This window comes from Chlorocebus sabaeus, chromosome 2, assembly GCF_047675955.1.
Source record: "Chlorocebus sabaeus isolate Y175 chromosome 2, mChlSab1.0.hap1, whole genome shotgun sequence".
Lineage (NCBI taxonomy): Eukaryota > Metazoa > Chordata > Mammalia > Primates > Cercopithecidae > Chlorocebus > Chlorocebus sabaeus.
Window position 1 is genome coordinate 92,590,462 of NC_132905.1, and position 26,228 is coordinate 92,616,689.

Consider the following 26,228-nt stretch of genomic DNA (forward strand, 5'->3'; position numbering starts at 1 on the left):
AAAACGAAAAGATCCAGGACATAAAGCAGCTGAGAAGCTGCACAGTCGGCCCCTGGGCTTCTCTAGGCTGCAAGAGATAAGTCTTTGTGTCACCTGTCATTAGAAGACATCCCCCGGACTTCTGGGGCCAAACCAGGGTGTGTAGGAATCTCTGAGGATCAATGACCAAACGTATATTAGCTTGAAAAAACTAATATATGTGTATTGTTTTAAAGGTTGAAGTTTTAACAATTTAAAAGTCTTGGCATTATACTCTGAGAATGTTAACCAGTGAGAGTAAGAATGACAATTTAGATGTAAAATGTCTTAAGGGTGCAAATAAAATCCTAGCCACATGGGGAAAACCATGTGTTTTGTGGACGATTTCCCTGGATTTCTCAGAAGACTCTTAGAATGTTCTGGGTATGACTTTGGGGGCATCTGTTCTATAAGGATGGGCACCCCAGCATCATATTAACTGCATATTAACCGTTCTTCTTGCTCCTAAAGATGCAGAATTAGCTGAGATTAGGAAGATGGACAAAGTGTTCTCCCTGCATTTCAACCAAAGAACAAAACTTTAAAAAAATTACTTATGATTGGCTGGGTGCGGTGGCTCATGCCTGTAATCCCAGCACTTTGGGAGGCCGAGGCAGGCGGATCACAAGGTCAGGAGATCGAGACCATCTTGGCTAACACGGTGAAACCCTGTCTCCACTAAAAATACAAAAAATTACCCAAGGGTGATGGTGGGCGCCTGTAGTCCCAGCTACTCGGGAGGCTGAGGCAGGAGAATGGGATGAACCTGGGAGGTGGAGCTTGCAGTAAGCCAAGATCGCGCCACTGCACTCCAGCCTGGGCGACAGAACGAGACTCTGTCTCAAAAAAATAAAAATAAAATAAAATAAAATAAAAATTACTTCTAATTTTGAACTATTTTATCATTTTATATATCCTATGGCAACTGGCATTTTATATTTAATTTTATCATCTTTTTCTTTTTTTCTTTGATCTAAATCAGGATGCTAAGTTTTGGGGGGGGGGTCCCACAGTTTTGGCAGAGATCTCATTCTAAAAAAGAGGTACCAGTCTATTAAGGCAGAACCTGCTGAGGGCGGCCCCAAACCTGGTCTGGTGAACCTCACTCAACACATCACTGATTTCAAGGGCACAGAGGCGGCAAGGAGGTGACAGCAGGAGAAGTGGACATGTACCATGGAGAAAGAGGACAAACCACACCCTCTGTCCAAATCAAGCTTTCCCAGCCTGAAACAGGTCAACACTGGGGGAAGCAAGAAACTTTAAACTGAACAGGAGATTTAGGTAATAAGAAGATGAGTACTATTATTTGTAAAAATTATATTGGTAATAGTTTTAAGTTTCATTCTTTAAGACAGGGTGAATCACCATCCCTTCTCTCAAGGTCCTTGTCAGCATTCTATTTTTCCAAGGACATTGAGAAGTTCTTGTCCAAAGTGAAACATTAGTGTGTGCACCTCAAACAAGAAATACTTTTCCCTCAGTCTCCAAATCCTTGAATAGTAAATGGCAAAAGTGTGGAAATGCAAGATGGAGTGAGGCTTAATGTTGCCACGACATTCCTACAAGACTGGGATAGTCTTCCTTGGCAATTACTTTCTTTCCTATCATATATCAGTAAGGAAAGCAGATTTAAATGAGCCAAATGTAAGAAACGATAAACCTCCCAGATTTACTTAACACACGGAGGTGACAGTTACAAGGCGAAATGAAGGAAGAAGTAAATGATTTCAGTGAATAAACCAGAAATACTTAAAAGCCACCTTTAAGAGAAATGGAGTCATAAGGGCAATATTTGTGAACAGATTAAAAAATCAGCACAGAAAAACGAGAGAAATACACAATGTCTTTCATCAAGGTGCAAGGAAATGTAAAATAACATTAAAAGTACCAACGACATAATTCGAATGTAAAGAAAATAATAGCAAGAAAGGAGAGGGGAGGGGATAGTGATATGGAGATGGAGTCTCTTTTGTGTGCACAGGGCAGACTGGTGCCTCAGGCTGGAGGGTGCCTATGAGTGCCTCACAATGGAGGCAAAAGATCACCCAGCACTGAAGCCACAGACCTTGCTCCATGAATCCTAGCTGATGGCCTGGCACAGAGACATCAGGAGCAGAACAAGGAAACCCATAGGAGGATCCTCCCAAAGTACTTTTTTTCCTGATCCAAAAATCCTTAAACCTGTTAGACACAGGAGGTTGGAGTGGGAGAACTGCAGAGTCTGGAACACACCTGAGTGCTGGGGACCCACTCTGAAGGCGACGTTTCTACTTGTCAGCAATGGACTTGCTAAAAAAATAATAATAATAATAGATCCTTCTCCATGGATCCCATTTTCCTTTTTTTTTTTTTTTTTTTTTTTTTTTGAGATGGAGCCCCAGGCAGGATTAAAGACCAACTCTGGGCCGGGCACAGTGGCTCACGTTTGTAATCCTAGCACTTTGGGAGACCGAGTCGGGCGGATCACGAGGTCAGGAGATCGAGACCATCCTGGCTAACATGGTGAAATTCCGTCTCTATTAAAAAATACAAAAAATTAGCTAGGCGTGGTGGCAGGCACCTGTAGTCCCAGCTACTTGGGAGGCTGAGGCAGGACAATGGCGTGAACCCAGGAGGTGGAGGTTGCAGTGAGCAGAGATCACACCACTCTACTCCAGCCTGGGCGATGGTGCAAGACTCCATCTTAAAAAAAAAGACCAACTCTGGGACCCAAATTTTTAGAGGACAAAGATATAATGACCAGCACGATTTTGTCATTTAGATTTCAGGTCTAACTAACTCATGACAGGCTTTACCAAAATCACTGAAAGAAATTTAATGTTAACCTTAAATAACAGTAGAGGCAAGTAATATAACAAATAGAGTCAAAATCACTTATCTGAAGGTCTAAGCCCAAGAAACATGCAAACAATAAAATTAATCTAAAAGGAATTTTTTAATAATCATTTTTTTTTTTTTTTTTTTTTTTTGAGACAGAGTTTCATTCTTGTTGCCCAGGCTGGAGTGCAATGGCGTGGTCTGGGCTCACTGCAACCTCCGCCTCCCGGGTTCAAGTGATTTCCTGCCTCAGTCTCCCAAGTAGCTGGGATTATAGGCATGCGCCACCACGCCCGGCTGATTTTTTTGTATTTTTAGTAGAGATGGTGTTTCGCCATGTTGGTCAACCTGGCCTTGAACTCCTGACCTCAGGTGATCCACCCACCTTGGCCTCCCAAAGTGCTGGGATTACAGGCATGAGCCACCACACCCATCCTCATCTTTTCTTTAATATTACAATTTCCCATCATGGTGGCACTTGACAGTGGTGGGATTGTCCAACAGCAAATGACCCCCTCTAAGCACTCAGGACAGAAGCCATTTTAGGTCATGAAAATTATATAGATTTTGTGAACAAAGGGCATTTAATTCTGAGCAGAAAGTAGTCTTGCAAAAGGTAAATTTGCAACAACAACAACAAAAGACAAGGAAGGTGACAATGTCAAGCAAATGATAACCCTGCTGGACTTTCAGAAGGAACCAGCGACATCCTTTTCCTGCTTCTACAGATGCTATGGCAGCCCCAGAGGTGTGCCTCTAGGATCTCCCTTCAAGAAAGAATCTAGCATGCATCTGAACAGTCTCCAGCTGTTCACACCTCAGGCCCTGCCTCACCCCAGACAGCCCTGAGTCAATCACTGGCACAGCAGGGTACTAGAGCCTGGTCCTTTCTGCCCAACCCGGGGCCCTCCAAAGGCAAGCTCTGCTCCAGAGCTCCCCGTTGGGTTGGTCAAACTATCAAATCTGTACCTGGTCTGAGGCTCTCCCTACCCAGTCTTGCTTCCTCCTCGTTTTATCCTTCACAGGCACAGCCCCCTTCCCCCTCCAATAAAACACTAACATTCCTAATTCCGTCTCGACATCTGCTTCCCAGGGAACCCAGCTAATACAATACTCCTAAAAGCAATACCAGCAAAAAGTGACTTTCCAAGCCCCTACATGAAGACTCATTTTCTGGAAAATAAAATTTAATATAATTCAAATTACCCATGGTGCTATTTAGCCATTTCAAAGGAAATGAGAAAGCTTCGCAAATTGTAATCCTCGTGGAGTGAACTGATCATCAAATGTTGCTGTTTACATGAGGGCACATAATAATTAGGGTTGTATGTAACACGCTACTTTCAGATTTTCAGGTAAGTCTAAATGCTTTTAATTGATGCAAGAATAGTAAGTCCTTCAGTTGATGTATGTCATGCATTAATATCAAGCAAAACGTTTTCTAACACATACTTTTTAATACTATAAAACGTAGGGTTTTTTAAATGTCTTTTTCTTCTTATTCAGAGCCACATTTCTTCACATGGTATGTTTTACATAACCTAAGGGTTTTGTTGTTTGTTTTTAATTTCAGGTTTGAGGAAACAAGTAACAGTTCTTTTAAAATCCTTTTATTGGATATATGTTAATTTTCCATTATCATAAAAGACTGAGGAACAGGAACAGGAGCTTATTGTTTAAATTATTCATAGGTAAAAATATCTTCTCCCTCTTGGTCTGTTTTCTTTCCTGATGTCTTTGCTCATTGCCAACATTGTCTATTTTATGTATAATTCTTGCAGGACGTCGTGCCCTGAAGGTGAAGTAGGACAGGTAAGGGGATGATCCAGCACCCTTTGTCACACCTGCAGGCTCTAGGTCACTTTTGTAATATGCAAGGAAATGGGTAAATTCCACGCAATCCTTTTCTTTTTCAAACAATAACATAAAGTAAATATTTGAATTGGAGGCTTTTTCAAACAACACAAGTCATAAAAATTTGCCTTGTTTTTAGTTACTTTAGGTATACATTTTTGATTAATGACAATTAATGTAAATATAAAGATATTTTAAACTTGAGGTTTTAAAACAAAGGATACAAGAATCGCCTGGTTAAAGTTAGATATTTTTGTCAGTCTCAAACTCAGTTGGCTCAATAATACCATCATCGTAAAATTTTACGAGACTAATTTGAAGATCCATATGAATTGGTATTACTGTTCATTTCTGGATATTGATCAGAGCAGTGTATTAATAGTGTACAGCAGAGTTAACGTTTAATACAAACAAACAGGACTTTCCAGAAGATCGACAAAGAATCACTAACAAATTAATAGCCATGTTTCAGTTAAATGTGTTTACTTTTTAAAGTACATTCTCAGAAGTAACATATACTCTCAGTTAAGCAAAACACAACCAGAATTTTGGGATTTGATCTTTAAAATAAAAAAAAATTAAAAAAAACTTTCTCTGCTATTTACAGTCCTGCCTTGGTTAAAATCCCAACATCTGGATACCAGAATCTGAGCAGCAAAATCCACAGAGACACATGTGCAATTTTATGCCTGCAAACTCACTATTATTTAGAATGAAACCAGTGTAGTGCTTCTACCCTTGTTTCTTGCTACACAGAATGTATCCAGAGTACAAACTAATGTAGATTATTATAAAACTCAGTGTGTGTATATATTTTATATATATATACACACACATACACTCACTTATATAACTAAAACAAAAGTTTTCAAAAACAATACTTTGTATTTCTATATGTGATGTGCCCGGATAGTTTCCACTTTACTCCATCCCATTTCCTTTTGTTAATCCTGGCCTTGACTCACTTAGACAAATGGGTCATGACCTGTCGTTTGGAAAACAGGGCTTTGGAGCCTGGCTTTAAAGAGGCTGGTCCTCAGGCCAGCAGAACCAGCAGCACCTGGGGCCTAGTTTGTGGCGCATAATCGCAAGGCCTGCCCTAGACCTACTGAATCGGGATCTGCTTTTAGCAAGGTCCCCAGGTGACTTACGGATATATTAAAGTTTGAGAAGCCGTGCTCCTGCATGCAAAACTACAGAATGAGTATCTGTGATCTGAACTACATTTAAGTTGATAATGCACCTCTTAAACTGTCTTTGTTCAAAGAACTTCTATCCTTCTACTGAGCTCAAGGAGCAACACAGTTTCTAGCAAGATAGGTGCAAAGACAAATTTACTTTCAATTTCATCAACTGCTTCAGTGAGTTTCAGGGACTGGCTAACCTGGTATCCCAGCTCCTGCGGGACGAAGAGTCGGGTTGGTGGTGGAGGGGAGGTACTGAATTGACTGCAATAGATTCATGAGCATATAAAAGTGTGTGTGTTTGTTCTTATTCCTGGGAGAAAATATATAGTATTCACTAATTTTAAAAGAGTTTTATGGTTTAAAAAGTTAAGATGAGCTATTAAGCCATGAAAAGACAAGGAGGAAGCTTAAATGCACGTTACTAAATGAGATAAGAAAATCTGAAAAGGCCACATAGTGTATGATTCTAACCATATGACATTCCGGAAAGGGCAAAACTATGGAGATGTAAAAAGATCAGTGGTTGTCAGGGCCTAGGAAGGAGGGAGGGATGAACAGACAGAGCTCAGCGAATTTAGGGGGCCATGAAACTAATCTGTACGATATCATAATGGTGGATCCATGTCATCACATGTTTGTCCAAACCCACAGAACATATAACACCAAGAGTATACGGTGTTATATTAGAGTATGACCCTAATGAAAACTCCGGACTTCGGGTGATAATGATGTGTTGATGTAGGTTCAGTGCTTGTTACACACGAGCCACCCACATGGTAAAATGTTGATAGTGGGAGAAGCTATGTATGTGTAGGGACAGGAATTCTATGAGAGCACTTGTGGCATATGCTCAATTCCGTTGTGAACCTAAAACTGCTCTAACAAATGAAGTCTATAGGTATCTATAAAAGCGAAGACACATGGTCCTTGAGAGCATGTCCTCTCCGCTATAAACTGGATGTATGGTTACCATCATACCTAGAAAGCAGAGAAAATAAAGAGTAAGTGAATACTGACATGTTCAATTCTGCCCCAGAAAACAACAAAGGGATTACTCTTGTTTCACTGTTGCTATTGCTTATTCAATTGAGTCAACTCAACCCATATATGTGAAGCATGTGCTACATACACAATGTATAACGCAGGATACAAAAATGATTGTGTGATCACTTTAAGTAATTTATAATCTAGCGAACATAAAAACAGGCACACGGATAATCCTTATATAGTAAATACCTCCTTTTTTTCCCCAAATGGCAAGGAGACAAATAGCAAGGATCAGAGGACAGAGGCAAAAGTTAGAGGCCAGAAAGGCATGGAGCCAGAAATCCAGTTCACCCGTGTGTAAGGTATCGGGAGAGAGTGGTGTACAATGTGACAGGGACACCTGCTGCTCCCAACTGTAGTCTTTTCTGAGTGGTTTATGCCCCATTCCAATTAGTGTGTCCATGCTAATTTTCAAATATTTTTATTATCAACCCTGCAGAGGGGACTAAGAGAAAAAAAAAAAAAACTGCTGCAAAGTGACGCTGTGTTCATTTTGCACAGAACCCAGAAATCCTGATGAAGGAACCTGAATTGGATGCTACAAGCCTTATCTTCTGTGAATGCTGAATGATTTTGTTGGTGGTTTTTAGGATAACATGTATTTTATTTGATATCTATTAAACAAGTTACACAGAATACTGGTAAATACACTAAAGTAAAAAGAAGAATAAAATAGATAAAATTTTCTAAGTTAAAAGTTAAGTGAAAGGTAAACAGAATTATCAATCAGTGTGATCAAAGAAAAATGTATCTCCTGGTGTGTTGAAAAAGAACATCGTAAAAACGAATAGCTAGAATCATCATCAAAAACAATCTGCACAATAAATATGACATACTTGGGGGGCATTATCATTAAAACATAATGTATACAAATTGCTGAGAAACTCACTAAACCTTCTAAATCATGTCAAAAGAGTTGTTTGCATATAAGCTGTCTGCACTTCTTCTCTCTCTCTCTCTTTTTTTTTTTTTTGTTTGAATTCACTGCAAGTTGGTTTTTGTCCACTGCGTGCAAATCACTCATATGAAGGTCACAATGATGTCCAGGTGGCCAAAGCCTGTGGCTAATCCTCAGTCCTCATCTCACCGAGACAGCAGTTTCTTAGCCCTTATCCTACCTCCACTCCGACCTCTTCTCAGCTTCTCTGTAAGTTCCCCCTCCTCTTTCCAACCCGTACGCATTGGAGGGGCCCAAAGCTCCACCCTAAGGCTCTTCTGCATCTTGGTCCCTAGGTGATCTCATCTAGTCACCCAGCCTCAGATACAGCCTTAGGCTCAGGAATCACAAATGTATCTCTCACATGACCTCTCGACTCACATCAACCTCTCTACATCACAACTTGGATATCCAACAGGCATCTCCAACTCAACACAGCCAAACCCCACTTTTGATTTCCAGCTCATTGCAACTGTCCCTTCCTGCAGACGTCCCTCTTGGAGTAGGCGGCACCATCATATACCCAGTTACAAACAAAATCTTTGAGGTCATCCTTGACTGTCCTACACTGCATATCTAATCCACCAGCAAATGCTGTCTTTCCTACCTTCAAAGCAGATCCCCAATCTGATCATTTCTCACTACATCCCCTCTTTCACCGTCTGGTGCCTGGCAGTGGCCTCCTAATCAGCCTTCCCTGTTTCAACTCTTGGCCCCCCTCTAGTCTGTTCCCCGCATGACAGCCAACACGGTTCTTTTAAAACTTCAACCAACGTAAATTATACTTCAAGAAAGCTTTAAAAAATATTCAATCAGATCTCATCTGCTATAAACCTTCCAGTGGTTCTCCTCCCGCTGTGTGCAAAATAAAATCAAAATGCCCTTATCCTCGCTTAACAGAACTCTACAACACAGCCTCGGCAGCAGGCCTCCAACTCACAGCCTGCAGCTTTAACCTCACTCCACACCAGCCCCCTCTCCTTGCTGTTACTTGAACGTGCCAGGCAAGTTCCTGCCGAAGGGCCTTTGCACACGCTATTCCCTCTCTCTGCAATACTCTTTCCCGTGTGATCACATGGCTCATGCTCCCACTTCCTTCAAGTCTCAGCTTGAATGTCACCTCCTCCCGATGACCTTCCCTAAACTTTCATGTAAAATTCCACCTCTTCCTTCCTCAGTCTCTTGCTTCCCCTGCTTTGTTCTGGAGAATACTAACCAGCACCACCTGATTTGCAGCTATTCCCTTGAGCATATTCTATCTCAGCCACAGGAATGGAAGCTCCATGCAGGCAGGGACATCATCTGTTCAGTTCATGCTGTAGCCCTAGCAATTTTGAATGATTAGATTGAAATTGGGTCCAAAAATATCACAAATGAGGTAATATAACTTGTTGATATGTGTACGAAGAGTATTAAGAGACGATCAAACTCACAAGTTTCCAAATGCTAACATCTATAAAACTCCATTGTCACCCATCAAATCAGCAAAGATTAAAAACCACAACAGAATGTGATAAAACAGTGCTCTCAGATGCTTCCTGGAGAAGGACAGATGGGCACAATTGGGTGATCTGGTAACAATGATCACTCTTTCATACCAATACACCATGGAATTTTGCGATCAGAAGGTAAAGACACAGAAGGAAAAGAAGGTGAAGATTAAACCAGCAAAAAACCGTAAGTAGGACTTGTTCCTATTCATTAGTAAGAGAAAGTTGGGTGTCCCCATGGGAAAATGCCCATTTAGTGTCCTGAACCACTTACCCTCCACTTCCTGCTTCCCCCACAACAGTGGCCCCACATTGAGTCCTACAATGAGGATAATGATCCTCAACCCCAATTGCAGAGACAGGGCTAAGTCAGAGACAGTGATGTCAACTTTGCTGACGTCTCTAAAATACTCAACTGCTGGGGGCTAACCCTAAGAAAAATTATTGACTCAGATTCCTAAGTTAATTTCCTATAAGGTGGAAGAAGTGACAAGTGTCACCTCTCTTCTGGGCTCTATGACACCAAGTAGTGGAGCCAAACAGATTTGCTGATGTTTTGAAACCCAAGTCCAAATAATGTTCTCTAAACCTTAGAGGTGTGACTAGGATATTCACAGCAGCCATGCAAAAGACGGCAGCCTTCAAGGAAGAAACAAACAACAAACAAAATGGTTCCTTTTATAAATATTTATCGATTACCTAAGGCTAGGTTAATTGTTGATAATTATCAATTATCTGAGCGAGGTATGCAGAAACACTTCAGGTGTTTAAACTGCAGCACCCTGGGCTCCAACCCAAACTTACTGGAGAAGAAGCTTTAGGTTAGATACCAGGAATCTGCATTTTAACAAACTCCTCAGGGAAACTGCCCCACAGGGGGTCTCGACTAACCATGCACAACTTCTACCCATTCTCCCGGGAAGTGATTGTGAAACTCCTCCGACCCCCACCTACACTTCCTGATTAAGCTGGTGTCTCCCATTGAATGTCAGCCTCACTGAATCTTAACGAGGAATCGCCAGATTGGGGGGATGGTGAAGCATGTCTGGGGAACACTTCACTAAACCCCGCTGCACACACGCTGAACACCGCTCCAAAGGCTACAGGGACTGAGCTTGCATCGGAATCTGGCCCTGGAGGGTGCCCAGCATGGCGACCCTAAGGGGTGCAAGAACCCAGCAAGAAGGAGAAACAGAAGGTACAATCCAGCTCAAGACCACTCACGTGAAGAAATCTGTAGGCAGGGTCTCTATCATTATGCCATATTAAATACCTTGATATTTTAAAGCAATATTATTTTTCTGATTATAAAAGTCATACTCATTATAGAAATTTTAATATGCCATCATCCTGTAGAAAAATGAAAGTACAAGAAAAGAAAAAGCAGCTATACACGGCCACAAAGTCACAGGGCTCATCGGGATGTGCTAACCTGGTTGGAAACTGATCAAAGCTGATTTATTGAGAAAAAATAGGCAGCATATGAAAGACTTACATCAGCTTCATAGAAGACAGACTTTGGGGTGGGGGGGGAAACTCTGTCTCTTTTGAGTATATTCTCAAAAGGATAAACTTTCCACCTTCCTGTGAAGCACAGTGACTATAAATCAGATTTGCACACTGTGAGAAATGCTTACAACTCAATGAGTCTTTTGTCAGCCAGGTGGGGGCTCTGTAGTGAAATCCACCCTTCGTCATAGCGATGGGATAAATCACCACCAGCCCTGAGACATCGCCTAATCCCTTCCTCACAAGGCAGATTTGGGCGCTTTCTGCATCTGCTTCGTGTTATCGAAAAGAGCTCGGCTCATCTGCTGGGCTCTCAGGCTTCGCAGTGACCTCGCACAGTACGCTGCTACTTCTGAAACTGTTTCAGACTCTTCCGTCAATAAAACAGACAGAGTTTAAGTTTAGCATCTTTTATGGTCAGAAATACTTAGCGTTACTTCCAGAGCGGCAGCCGTGGAACAATGTGGGAAAGAAGTGCTTCAGTTCACTTCTTGGGAAGTACTGAACCTGGGTCAATTTAATTTTTTCTGTAAGATTTCCCCTTCTTACTTTTCTCCTTCCACTGCTATATGTAACAGTATGCTAGTATACAACATTATAGGTTAACAATATGCTATATTGTTTAAAAATATTAATATGTTATATAATTAATGTGGTGTACACATTATATTGACAATATGTAATGTGATGTGATAATAAGCACCACTCTGAATGCTCTAAATGCATTAGCTAATTTATTCCTCACGATTCCATGGGGTAGATGCACTATTTCATTCCCATTTTACAGCTGAGGAAACTGAGGCAGCTAGTAACAGGTGGAACCGAGCTTCAAACTGAGATCCTCTGGCCCCAGCACACTTATAAAAATGAGCAAAAGTATAAAAGCTAAAGGGAAAAGGAACCCAAGGGGTGAAAATCCTAATTAGAAACAAATCCTGGGTAAGCTGGTTTTTTAGTCCTTTCCCACATGTGAACAGCAACTAGAAACCTGAACAGTGACTTTGTTTACCCTGTGATCCATTGTTGGTGCCTGATCCTCACATAAAACCCTTAGGGAGCAGTATCTAGCGATTAGCTCAGCTGAATTGAGCCTGGACACCCTTCATGAGCTGGAGGACAGAGGATGTGTCAATGGAGGGTCTAGCTTCAGGCATCTGTACTCGCCTGCCACAGGTGAGTGGACCTATGAATCCCCAGCCTCACCAAGTACCCTCAAAGGTCACCTGCCTGCTTCACCCGGAAGAGACAGTAAGGTATGACCCCAGGAAGATCCTCTGCCAGGAAATCTACAGGCAGAAGCAGTGGCTGCTGAACACAGGTGCTGTCAGCGGGACACGGGGTGATGGGTGAGTCAGCGGAGCAGGTGAAGGTGCAGACTACAGGAAGCCCCCATGAGATCCTGCCCAGAATCCAGCAGCAGCTCCCCTGGGCCTCGCTAGCAGCTTCACAGTGCCCGAAGTGCTTGAGAACAGGTGACCCATGCCTGGGGTGGCAGATGGTGTGTCTTTTTGATTCCTTCTCTCCCCTGGTGTGGGTACGTGGAGGGTTTGCTAAATGTTTGTTGAACGAATAAACAAGCCCAAGTCAGAAACAGTCTCCAAATCATTCCTCATTGCCAAAGGGTGTGGTGGAAAAACTCACAAAGCCAAGGCAGGAGGGCACACTCAACTTGGAAATGGCCCGTGCCCAGCTTTGGTACAGCCACAGCCTGAGCTTCAAGGAAGTCACTTGACCAGCAGTAGCTCCCACCTTTCCTTGCAGCTAGAACAGCATCAGTTCAAGTGATCTCTAATGTGATGATTTGCTAAAGCACAACAAGTTTTACAATTAGAAAGTACCTTCCTCTCAAGAATGACTTCACTATGAACCATCTAATTTTTCCTCTCTTCTTTTAGTATTTTTATTGCAAATAGCACACACAAAACAAGATATGTAATCTATTTGTGCAATTTAAAGAATAAGAAGCAACACCTTTGCAAGCACTCTCTAGTCCCTGACAGTCAGCACCGGGACCTCAGATGCCCCTTATGACCTCCCCCTAAACCTCTCCCCTCCCCGACAAGGTAATTCCAATGCTGAGTTATGTGTTTATTTTGTCCTTGTTTTTCTTTTCAACACATATTACTTTTCTCTGAATAATATGCTTTTTAATTTTCCCTCTTTTTAGTCTTAATTTGTGGAATCATATTGTATATAATCTGCAACTTTTTCTACTCATATATGAGAACCATCCACATTGATACATGGCTACAGAGAGACCTTTGGAGTTTATTTTTCACTGCTGTATAATACTCCATTGGTGGAGTACAATAGGTTTATTATCCACTTTTCTGTAGATGGACATTTGGGTTGTTCTGTTTTTTTGCTCATATACACCTCCTAGTGCTCAGATACAACAGAATACAGATCCAGGGTAAGACTGCTGGATCACAGGCTGGGCACATCTTCAGCTTTACTAGGTAATACCAAGCCAACACAAAAGTGCTTGTACAAACTTATGCTCCTACCAGCATGGAGGACCCACTGTGCCACATAAAAACATCACTGTTATTAACTTGTTTTATTTGCATATGATTATTTTTTCCCTTATCCCCTAACCACTTCTCAAAGCAACAAGCCAGCATGTGCCACATAGGCAAGCGCCCACTCCAACGTGATCTACATGTGTTAGGTATGTATGTACCCTGGAAAAAGCCTATGATGTTGCTTGAGGAGTGTGTAACTTTTTTATGTATGTAAGTAGCACGTGCTATAGAGAGTGTTCTGTTTTCTGTATTTTTCACTCCACTCAGTGTTTTATAAAACATACCCATGTTGCTCCATAGGTATTAGAGACCAGATGATATTTTATCTTTAAGATGGATATGCCACCTTCATTTTATAGATCAAAGTGATAGTTCACAATTGTTTAGTACTCGGTGGGGTCTAAATGTACTAACTCATTTAATCTCGCACTAACCCTGCAAAACAGATGCTTCTGTTTCATGTAAAACAAGACCAAGGCACAAAGAAACTAAGGAACTTGTACAAAATCACCAAGTTAGTAAACATCAGAGCAGAATTTGAATTGAGCCAGAATGTGTTCTTATCCATGACATGCAACTGGATAAGAACGCAAAGCTCAGAGAATTTTCGTGACCAGCATCTCTAGGATTCACAGCTGGTGCCCCACGGAGCAGAACTAACATACAGATGGTTCCCCTCTCAGTCCAGTCCTCATTCCATCAGCTCCAGAATGTGTATTATTTTACATGAGTAGCTGGTGAACAACAAAGGGAATTAGTTAGTCCTCTTCAGCAAATGTTTGTAAATGAAAATATTACAGAGACAGAACCCTTTTTAGGAAATGCAATCATGTGAATTTAAAAAAGCTTTATCAGAAATAGAATTAATGACAAAAATATTTATAGATCCTAAGAAAATGGATTTGCTTTTTTTTTTTTTTTTTTTTTTTTTTTGTCTGCTGAGGATCTGAGGATAATCACCCAGTGGATCTTTGGTTGTAACAACTCTACCCCTTCACAGAGTTGTATCTTCACACACACCTAACATGCTAAGAGTAGATCTGCATGATACACTAGTTAGTGTAATTTCTGTAATTAAAAAAAGTACTTGGTCATGCCTGTAATCCCAGCATTTTGGGAGGCTGAGGTGGGAGCACTGCTTGAGGCAAGGAGTTTGAGACCAGCCTGGGCAAGATAGTGAGACCTTGTCTCTACAAAAAAATTACAAATTAGCTGGGTGTAGCAGCGCACACCTGTAGTCCCAGCTACTCAGGAGACTGAGGCAGGAAGATCGCTTGAGCCTGGGAGGCAGAGGCTGCAGTGAGCCATAATCGTACCACTGCACTCCAGCCTAGGCAACAGAGCGAGACCATGTCTTAAAAAAATAAATAAAAATTAAAAAATAAAGGTACCTGGAACAGCCTGCAAAGAAAGGGAAATCAAATTATGTTTAGTGACAATTACTATTATCACCGACAGAGAAGCCGCTAAAATAAACATTCTGCTCATTTTGTTTGTAAACGAATTGCCACAATTCTTGCACTATTTAAATCAAGAATATTTAATATTCCATAGTTTTCAACCATCTTTCCTTTTTTATTGTTTCCAGCTCCTTAAACATATAAAAGGGTAAAAGCTATTTGTTCTGGCAGAAAAGAGTCGTCATAAATTGTGCAGAGTGAATTTCTCTAAGATGAAAGGAATGTCCCTCTCCTCCAGGACAGCCTACGGACAGGACTGTGATGACACTCAGAGCCTGTACAAGAACCGCATCTGCAGTGTTAAGCCACTTCTGTGGAAAACTCAAGTCCTTCTCAGATAACAAAAACATTTTAGTAGCAATGAACCAAAAACAAAATCTTCCACTATATACGTTAATACATCAAGAGGAACCATTCATGTGCCATTTATAAGAACTTCCTTCCCAGAAATCACAGCAGCATTTCTCAGCCCAAAGCCAGAAACTTCTCGCATATGAAATTTTACTTCAAAAACTCCCACATTAGGCATTTTAATGAATCGGTGGAAGAAAATCATCCTACCAACTTTGTGGTCAAGAATCCCAAATTCATATGCAAAAAAAGAATTACAAAAATAATTATTCAAATTCTAATAAGTGAAATTTTGATAGGTATATAAAGGAAATAAACATCTTTAACATAATTCTACCTCGCAGCCAGTATCAGCTATTAGTAACCACACTTCTTATTGCCAGTTCATCTCTCCAAACACACAGAAGCCATGTGAGTTGAAATTTATTTATTTATTTTTTTTGAGATGGAAGTCTAGCTCTTTCGCCGAGGCCGGACCGCAGTGGCACAATCTCGGCTCACTGCAAGCTCTGCCTCCCGGGTTCACGCCATTCTCCTGCCTCAGCCTCCCGAGTAGCTGGGACTACAGGCGCCCGCCACCGCACCCTGCTAATTTTTAATATTTTCAGTAGAGACGGGGTTTCACCGTATTAGCCAGGATGGTCTCGATCTCCTGACCTAGTGATCCGCCTGCCTCGGCCCCCTAAAGTGCTGGGATTACAGGTGTGAGCCACCACGCCTGGCCTGAAATTTATTTTTTAAAAACTCTCAGACTTATGGTTTCTCAAAATTATATTTTATATATTGACATCAACCAATATGATGATATTATACACTGACATCAACCAATATGATCAACCAATATGATGATAATAAGATAAAGCAGAGCTGAAATCACAGTTCATTCCTGAAATCAAATATAGAACGTTTCTACCAACAGACATTTTCAAAGATGGTGTTTTCAGGTTTGTATGGGATTGTTTCAGCTTTATGAATTAGCTTTTTAAAATCTGCAATACTTTCTTGCTGACTTCATCATTTCCTTCTGGTTGCCTGGAGGGGTGGTGTGGAATGCCAATGAAATGAATTTTAGTCGCCGTCCCTCACATTCTGAACTATAGAAGATATTTATTGTCTCAACTTCCCCGTGAGCTTTTCTTTGCATTATGCAGCTTCATGGTCAGCAGACCCTAAAAATTCGAGAAAGTCTTTCTCCCACTTTACGTGTGTAGCATAGACACACTGATCAAATATGTTCCCAGCACTTCTGAAGAAACCTTATCACATCCACGAGAGATTTGCCACCTGCATTTTTTTTTTGATAAACACAACCGTCATAGCCCAACAAAACATCACACAGAAATCAAATTATACTGTCCCCATGAGCATCTGCTCCTCTATGGCCTTGGGCAAAATTTAGAATCCTCGACATCCCGAGAGTTACCGCAATCTCTGAAACTGCAGGAGCACCCACAAAGCTCAAGGAATGCACGGAAACTCGTATTACTTCCAATTCCATTCTCAAAGAAAGTAAATGTGTATGCATGTGAGCTGCACATGGTCCAGAATGCCTCGTCAAATGTATTGTTTTAAAATGTGTGTATGTCCACGTGTAATTGTATGTGTGGGATTTTGAAAGGCTTTTTATATTTTATTCAAAAAGATACATTTTTCAATACCACAAACTTTCCTTTCAATTATAAGCCCTTCCCATTTTCAATTAACGTTTTAGGCAAGGAATATAAAGTAGTAAAACCAACCACACCGCTTAGGGAAAATGAATTAGCACGGGGAAAGTGAAGAACTGGCCGTGCAGTCAATTACTTTGGCCAGCATAGATAGAGTTGAACTAACCAGCACAGGTGTAGACAGCCTGTTTGGATAAGGTAGCTTAAGCCCTAATTTTTTCTGCAGTCTTTATTTGTGTCAAGTATATGAAAACTACCATCTCATTTCCTCCCTGTAGCTATTACCCACAGGTATGTGTAGTGTCAAAATAAATGGTCAGAGTCCTCTCAGGGACCTCCCTTGGCACAAGTCTCACTTCCTCACCTTCTCACCTCCAGAGCCTCAGGAAGTGCAGGTCAGAAAGCAGCCAGGGCAGCTGTGAGGTGATGGAGTGCTGAAGTGTCAGCGAGCCCAGATAAAACAACGTTCCAGTATCGGAAATCCAACCATTCACCCTCTTGTCTCCTCCTCACTAACCCCAGGCAAGTATAAAGGAGACGGAATTAACACAGGAGTTAGAAGAATTTGGATGTGATTTCATATATTAACTCAGCAAATTTTTTTCTGAAAAGGTCCAGACAGTAAATATTTTCAGCTGGCAGGCCATATGGTCTCTGTCGAATCTACTCAACTGTGCCATTATGGAGTGAAGGCAGCCACAGATGATATGGAAATGAATGCATGGGGCTGTGTTCCAATAAAGCTTTCTTTATGGACACTGAAATGTAAATTTCATGTAATTTACACATGTTATGAAATATGCTTCTTTTGATTTTTCAACCATTTAAAAAAGTAAAAACCATTTTCTTAGCTCCTGGGCTGTGTTGGCTGACCCCTAATTAACTGATATGTGGGCTGCTATCCATGAAAATCTAGGCGCAGAGGAAGGCAGAGCTGGCTTCCCGGCCAAGACAGGACTTACCTTGATATGAGCTGCTGGGTCTGGGACAGTCTGAATCATGTCCTTCAATAAGCCAGCCCATCTACCAGCTGTTCAGAACCTGATGGCTAGAAGACAAAAGGAACAACATAAACAATAATAAACAACTGCATTTCTGTGTTTTATGTTCTAGCAGGACTGGACACAATTCACCAATGGCAGAAGAATCATAGCTTTGCGTTAAGCATGTTTGCCTAAAGGCATCCTCTAGGTATGTGTGGTCCATGAGGTAACTAGATAACGCACCTCCCTTCCCTTGGGAAAATCACTTAAAATGAGCCCAAAAGAACCCTAGTCCGACAGGTCAGAAGAATCTAGCCCAACCTGACCCACATCACATGCAATATTCACACATCCTTCCACATGGGCAGGACCTAATGAGGGATCCATTAAAGGAAGACATGGGATTAAAACAGGACATACTTCTCTATCATACCGAGAAAACAGGACTTTGAAATCCCACCAAAACTCAGGCGATCTGCACATCCTTTTCAGCTTTGTTATTAAGTTCTTAGTCAACAGCACAGCTCCCGTTCATTGGGTACTTCAGTGCCAGTTCCTTGAGTGCTAAGGGCTCCACACACATTTTCTCATTTCATTCTGACCACGACTCTGAGAGTTGTCATTCCCACTGTCCAGCTGCGGACGTCAAGACTCATAAAGGTTACTGATTTGTCCAGGATCACCTGGTTAATAAGCGACAGAACCAAGCCTATCAGATTAGCCTATCTGACTTCAGAGCCCAAAACCATTTTGGTTTGACTTAATTAGCAGGTATCAACCCATATTTTGAAGGGACATTTTAAAACATGCCTTAAATAAATTAAATTTAAAGATGCCTATAATCCAGGAATTTTCCAGAAATAAATACTTAATCCAATATATTCCCTCATTCGAATTATAAAGCAGCTTGTTCTGACCACTGTCTGTGCCCCTCCGCTTCCACCAAGCCAGTCTCCAGCCTCCTTTGCTGTCCCAGGCCCTAGGGCTGACCTCTACAGATGGGCTCAGCAGGCGCCTTGCCTCCTGGCCACCTGTCAGGGTTGGTTGACATGGCCCCATCTGGAGAGCAGGGGTGACAGGAGAGGGGGTATCTCTTCCCCTCACCTTCTCACCACCAACACCTGCTGCCCAGCCTCCCTGGGTGCTTGGTTACGGTTCTGACTGCGGCTGGATTCTAGGGAGACCTCTTCCATCATGGGGCCCCTCCTTCCAGGCTCCAGCCTCCAGTAACTGGTCCCCAGCCAGTCTCTGGTGCTCTGCAGACCTCAGCCAAGCCATCAGTTGTCTTTTTGATACTAAAAAGGCCTTTTTTAGTTTACATTTGTAGAAGCCATCACTTGCTTTTTATCACCTGTATTTTTTGTTTGTTTTCTTCTTTACAATGGCTCTTTGCCATAACAAATGCAAAATAAAAATACTATGATTACAGAACTAGAGACAACTATAACCAAACTTCTAGGTCTTGGAAAATAGGTACTTTCCCCCCCAGGCCTAAAGTAAAGTCCCTCTGGGGGATGAGAGTTACTGAAAGTGCGGAGGGAGTGACGTGTAGTCCTGAAATTGAACCAGGAAGCAGATGAAGGTGACCCAGGCTCCTGGTGCTCTCGTGGGAGAAGAGGCTGGGAGAGGATGGGGTCTGGTTGAAGGTTTCTGGGAGCACAGAAATCCTCAACTCCCCTTATCCTAAGAGCAGCAGGTGCCCCAGGAAAACACCACTCTGCTCCTGGGGTCATGCAGTCAGGAAGGGGAGCATCTGCAAGCTGTCCTGAGAAAGGGAGGGCCACCCACTGCATAACCCTGCTCTCGGGAGCACATGGCTATTTCCGTATGTCTGGGCATGCTCTCTGGGTGAGTTCACTCCGCACAGTTCCTCCCTGCGTGCACGCACATGCTGCCGCTCACAGCAGGGGCTGAAGCTCGTCTCCCTCCCCTCAAACCCAGGCTGACCTGTGACTACCTCTGACCTGGAGAACACAGCAGAGGAAAGGCTTCAGGAGTCCCAGGCCCAGGCCTTTATGGAAGTGGGAGCTTCCCCTTCCTGCCTCCTGAAACCAAGTCCCCATACCCTCAGCAGCACAGCACATGGCAGAGGACCGGGTGCCCAGCGGGGCAGCCAGCACCAATGCCAGGCCTGGGAGGGGGCTGTCCTGGACGGTCCAGAGAACCATCTCTCAGATGACTACGGCCCCTGCCAACATCAGGGAGGCAGTTTCCAGCTGAGTCCAGTCAGTCCACAGAATTGTGACCAATAATAAATGGGTTGTTGTACTAAGCTGCTAGGATTTGGGGTGGTTTATTACACATACAGGTCATCGAAACACCCTGTAAGTGTTCTAGAGGCACGGAGAAGACAGAGGGTAAATAGCTCGTTTCACTGTCACTATGGATGAGTACCAAGATGGTTCCGACACTCAACTCTTCCTGTATCCATGCTTTTTGCCACATAACTTTGTGATTCTTCCCACTAAAGAGGTAGAATTACTTCCCAACCCTTATTTTTGGGCTGCCCATATGATCTGCTTCAGTCAACAGGATGTAGCAGAAAGACAAGCATGTCAGGTCCTAGCTGAATGCTCAGGAGGCAGGACGTGTTCCCCTTTGCTTTTCTGTAACTTTCCACCAGCATGGGAGCATGGCCAGATGCATGTGGGAGGATGAGAGGTACCTGGGGCAGAGTCACCCACCCCAATCACCCCGCCAAGACTACCTTTGATCATCCCATAAAGACAACCAAAACTCCAGACATGCGAGGGAAGCAACCAGACCAGCCGCTAGCCAGGGCCAACCAGAATGGCCAACCCACAGGCTCACGGCTGAATAAGTGCTTACTGCTTGAAGTCACTGAAATTTGGGGAGTTTGTTACACAGCATTTTTGTGACAATAGATTACTGACATACACTTTGCCCTGTATAATCGGATTACTGAGATCGTCGTTAAAACTTTTCTAGCCAGTGACAAAAGGAGACTCAAACAGGGCATTTCAAAGGAAGCCAACTTCATCCCAACACAGAGACGTCTTATTTCCATTCACCTATGAGACATGATCTCAAACCCGAATCCTACCCTCAAAATGGGTTTGGAAACTGAAGGATAACCAAGAAACCTCCACCAGACGCCTCCATGGGATTCCCAGAGCCCTTCCCAGGAGCAACTGAATTCTCACTTCATATCATGCCCTGGCAGCCTCCCCGGGATTCCAAAAATCGAGTCAACACCCTTGGATATCCAAGACCGCAGCCAACACCATAGAAGTTACAGCAGACACTCGGTCTGTAACCAACCAAGACAGAAAGTTAACGAGCAACTGTTTGAGTCTCTTGTTTCCTATGGGGATGTTTTGAGTACTCAGGATGCATTAAGGATAAAATGACAGGGAAGGGAATAGATAGAGATTCCAGAGGCAACACAGTCCCAATCCTCGAGGGATTGAGATGGGAAACAGATCTGTTTCACACAGATATGAACCGGTCAGTCCTGAGAGCAGGCAGTTAGTGGAGGTGCCCAGTGAGGCGTGTGGATATACCTAGAGGAAAGAGAGAGCTGATTCATGCAGACAAGAGGGTGCCACCAAGGAGCCTTGATGAACAAGAAGCATGAGGACTGGAGGAAAGAGGGTGAAAGGCACGAAGCAGGGAACCTAAGTTTCTCCCAGCTGCCCCACATTAAGAGACCGATGACGTATGAGCTCCTCAGACCACCACCACGAGAGTGATCACACACCAAAGGGATTCGCTCAACATGCAGCACGATGGCACTGCCATCCTCCACACCAGGTCAGCGAAAACCCAACGGACCTAAAGACCAGGAGAATAAAAGCTCAACCACCCTCCCCTGCCTCCTCAACCACCCTCCCCTGCTTCCTCAACCCGCACGGATCTCTGATTCTTTTTGCAGCCATTTGGGTGCCTGTTCTTTTTTACCATTTCAGAAGTATTTTATGGATTTTTTAAAGAGCACCTCTTATTTACTTTTGTGTTCCTAATGGTCATTTCTCAAATATGTAGTAGTTGGTAGCAAAACAAACTAAAACCATACTAAAAATTTTTAGTAGTTGGTGACAGTTTCATGTCACTGTAGGAGTCCTTTTATTTTCTATGTTACCTGCCTTTGAACTCTGGCAGAACTTTACTCTATGTTGATTGAAAATCATTTCTTTAATACTTGTTTCTTGCAATAAACTAATTTGCCTAAGGAACATACTTGTATATGATTTTGTGTTTCATGATCCAGCTATATTTTATTATTGGGTATCCTAAAGAAATAAAAAAGGCCTTAACATTAACAGAATTCTACTTGTGTCACTTCTTTGTTTTTAAAATGCCAATGTGTTACTAAATAGAAACAAACTTGATTTGGATTACCTAAGCTCTAACCACATAAAAGACAGACTGGTACCCAAGGTAGAAGGCAAAGTAAGCATTTTGTAATTATGGAGGCGGTATTGCAAAATGGTTAAGAGAAGGCGGCTAAATATTTGCAGGGCTGATGCAAGAAAATAGAAGGAAGTTTGAGACCCCTTGCCCCGACCCCTCCTCTCTTCTCAAACCCAATTCTGTCCTGTAGGCTAGGGGACACATATAGTCACATGGACATCCCGATCCACATGGCCACACTTCATTCAGCAGTGCTCCCTGTTCATCCTTTAGACCCAGGGAAACACATATAAGATCTTCCCAAGAAGATGAACTCCAGGAAAGAGGCTGGCGCAGCCCAAAAGATGCTCAGTCCAGTTTGGAAAGGAGCTCTGGGTGCCCCGACACCTGGGGTGTGGTCTGGAATGGGAATGGGTGCAGCTGGGGAGGGCAGGAGTGGGGCCTAGAAGGCACAGGCAGGGCCCCAGGCTGGGGGCAGTGCTCAATATGAGCACAGGTGCAGAGCCAGGTGAGGGATGGAAATCAGATCTGCCACTTACTCCTTGGAAACCTAGAAATGATCACTTTATCCTCCAAGAGCCTTAGTTACACATTTGCAAAATGGGGATAATATTACTGTAGTATAGTAAGAAATCCATTTGCCCTTGTCTCTCATTTCTGGCATGGAGCTCCTAAAACTCTTGGAATTACCCAAGTGATGGAAGCATCCCTTGTTCTAAGAAGGCAACGGGTTGGTGAGTTCCTAGATAGCTTCAGGATGGGGGCTAATTGCAAGAAAGAATGAGCCTTGATTAGACACTCAGAACTTTCAGCCCCGTTTCCCAACCTCTCAGGAGAGGAGAGGAGCTAGAAATTGAGTTGACCCCAATGGCCAGTTACTTAATCAATCCTGCCTATGTAACAAATCCTCCATAAAATACCCTAACAGGGTTAGGACAGTTTCTGGGCTGGTGGGCATATTGGCATGAGGAGTGTGGTGCACCCCAATGCTAAAGGGACAGAGGCAGCCAGGCGCGGTGGCTCATGTCTGTAATCCCAGCACTTTGGGAGGCTGAGGCGGGTAGATCACGAGGTTAGGAGATTGAGACCATCCTGGCTAACAAGGTGAAACCCTGTCTCTACTAAAAATACAAAAAGAAATTAACCCAGTATGGTGGCAGGTGCCTATAGTCCCAACTACTTGGGAGGCTGAGGCAGAAGAGTGGTGTGAATCCGGAAGGCAGAGCTTGCAGTGAGCTGAGATGGTGCCACTGCACTCCAGACTGGGTGACAGCATGAGACTCCGTCTCAAAAAACAAACAAACAAACAAAAAGAGATGAAGGCTCCTGTACTTGGAATCCTCCCAGACCTTGCCCTGTGCACCTCTTCATCTGGCTGTTCATTCACATGCTTAACAATAAACTGTAATGATAAGAGCACAGCATTTTCCTGAGTTCTAGCAAGTTATTGAACCTAAAAGGGGGGTTGTGGGAATCCCCAGTGTTGTAGCGATGTCGGACAGAGTGTAGGTAACCTGAGGACCCAATACTTGCAACCAGCATCTGAAGTGAGGACAGTGTTGGGGACTCAGCCCTTAAACCTGTGCGCAAACTTCAGGCAGTCAGCATCAGAATTGAACTGAACTGTTGGACACCTAGTTGGTATCAGTGTTGAATAACTGGTTGGTACTGGCAAAAACACCATGTATTTGGTGTTGGGAAACACAAATAAAAAATTTTTAAAACCTCCAAATGATGCTCAGCAGTTCACAAAGGTGTCAGTGCAAGAGTTGGCCTGTATCTATTCTAACTGGTTAGTATGCAAGTTAAACCATTGTTTGATTATCTCCTCTGTCTACACCATCAGGCGTAGGATTGAATTGAATCGAGTGAGGATTAAATTGAATTATGCTTAAGAAAGCAAGCTCTCTCAATGCTAGGCACATAATCAACACTAAACAAGTGGTAATCATTATTATTAAGAAAGTAAAGGCCGGGCACGGTGGCTCACGCCTGAAATCCCAGCACTTTGGGAGGCCGAGGGGGGGTGGATCACAAGGTCAGGAGATCAAGACCATCCTGGCTAACACGGTGAAACCCCATCTCTACTAAAAAATACAAAAAATTAGCCAGGCATGGTGTTGGGCGCCTGTAGTCCCAGTTACTCGGGAGGCTGAGGCAGGCGAATGGTGTGAAGCCGGGAGGTGGAGCTTGCAGTGAGACGAGATTGTGCCACTGCACTTCAGCCTGGGCGACAGAGCGAGACTCCATTTCAAAAAAAAGAAAGAAAGTAAAAGTATTTCAAATGGATGATTTCGATACTGTATAAAATGTTGCAACTTTTTTTTTTTTTTTTTGAGACAAAGTCTTGCTCTGTCACCCAGGCTGGTGTACAGTGGCACAATCTTGGCTCACTGCAACCTCCACCTCCCGGGTTCCAGTGATTCTCCTGCCTCAGCCTCCCGAGTAGCTGGGATTACAGGCATGTGCTACCATGTCCGGCTAATTAAAATGTTGCAACTTTTTAAGAAAAATAATTCTCAATAAATAAATTGCTAATTTTCATAAGAGCCCTTTGTCAACTGACTAAAAACACCCTTAATTTAGAAATGTATTTTTTAGTTTTAAGATAACTAGTCATTAAGTGAAAACACTTTAGGGAAATGGCTCTAAGCAATTTAGTATTCATAGAAATGAATCCATTCCTTGAAAGCATTGGTCGCTGGGTGCACTTGTCCTGGATGAGCAGACTTAGGCAAATCAGTCTTTCACCAGCAAACCCTGCCATAAGAACTGCACAGGCCTGATTCCTGCCAGGCACACCAGGCCCCTGAATGGGCCAGAGGCCTCCCTTATGGAGCAGGAAGCAGGAGGCAGGGAGAAATGCAGGGCCCATGATTTAAGGAGGCTCTCCCCCTCAGGCTCATGCAAGTGCAGGATCAGTACCTAAAGGGGAGCACCGCCCAAAATCCTGTGCCCCAGTCACCTTAACCCAGTCCAGTCCTGGCTCCTGCACTTCAAAGCTAAGCAGGGAATACCAGCCGGAGGCAGAAGACAGCATGAGAATCTGAATGCACCTCTACATTTATCTAAAAATAAGAAACTGGACTTCTTCAGTAGGAAATGGCTCATCTTTCCAAATGAATAAAAATACTTACAGCTATGGGTTGAATTATATCAATTCTCTCCCCCAAGTCATGCATTGGAGTACTAATCCCTGGTCCCTCGGGATGTGATGATAGAGAGGTAGGGCCTTTCCAGAGGTCATTAGTGACCTAATCCACATGACTGATCCACTTACAAAAAAAAAACGACAAGATTTAAACACAGACCTGTATAGAAGGATGATGGTGTGAAGACACAGGGAAAAGACAAAAGAGGCCTGGAACAGATTTCCCTCAAAGCCCTCAGAGGGAACCACTTGGGCTGACACCTTGATCTTGGACATCCAGCCTCCAGAACGGCGAGACGGTGAATTTCTGTTGTTTTAAGCTACCCAGTTCGTGGCACTTTGTTACAACAGCGCTGGGAAAGGAAAACACCTCTATTGAGGGACTTACTAAAGTCACTTAACTGATGCAGACTAGAGGCCTCACGGTGGGGACATGGCCTCGGGAACCACATCCATTTTAGTCGCACCATTTCTCACTCAACGCTGACCCTGGTCAAGGCATGTCTCAGGCTGCATGGACTGCTATTCCTTCTACTAAACGACCCTGGCTTCATTCTGGCAAGGGAGGGACTCTTACATTCTGTGGGTTGCATGAGTATCATGTGAGCACCCCCATAACCTTGATCCCTGCAGGGCTTCTCCAAGGGAGTCCTAGCATTCCTGCCGGCCTCAGGGGCGCGCCTTAGAGACAGGGTGCTGACCCAGTGCTTCTCCAACTGGATTTTATTTTTATTTTGTGGCATGCTTTGTGAATACAAAGATTCACTGCCCGGGTGTGCCCCTTGAAAGGAGGTTTCAATTGCATTCAGGTGAAATAACCACAAAATTACTATAAGCCAAATGTAGTAGTATGAT

At 43.1% G+C, this 26,228-nt stretch overlaps 1 protein-coding gene across 2 annotated transcripts in view; it reads right to left on the reverse strand.

The window, feature by feature from the left end:
- Positions 1-26,228, reverse strand: part of ERG (ETS transcription factor ERG) — a 285,662-nt gene that overhangs the window by 182,752 nt on the left and 76,682 nt on the right. For both annotated transcript variants that reach the window (XM_007968079.3, XM_007968105.3), the window contains exon 3: positions 17,828-17,913. In XM_007968079.3, coding sequence (XP_007966270.1) covers positions 17,828-17,866 — 39 coding nt within the window. In that variant the 5' untranslated portion in view covers positions 17,867-17,913. The remainder of the gene's footprint in view (positions 1-17,827; positions 17,914-26,228) is intronic.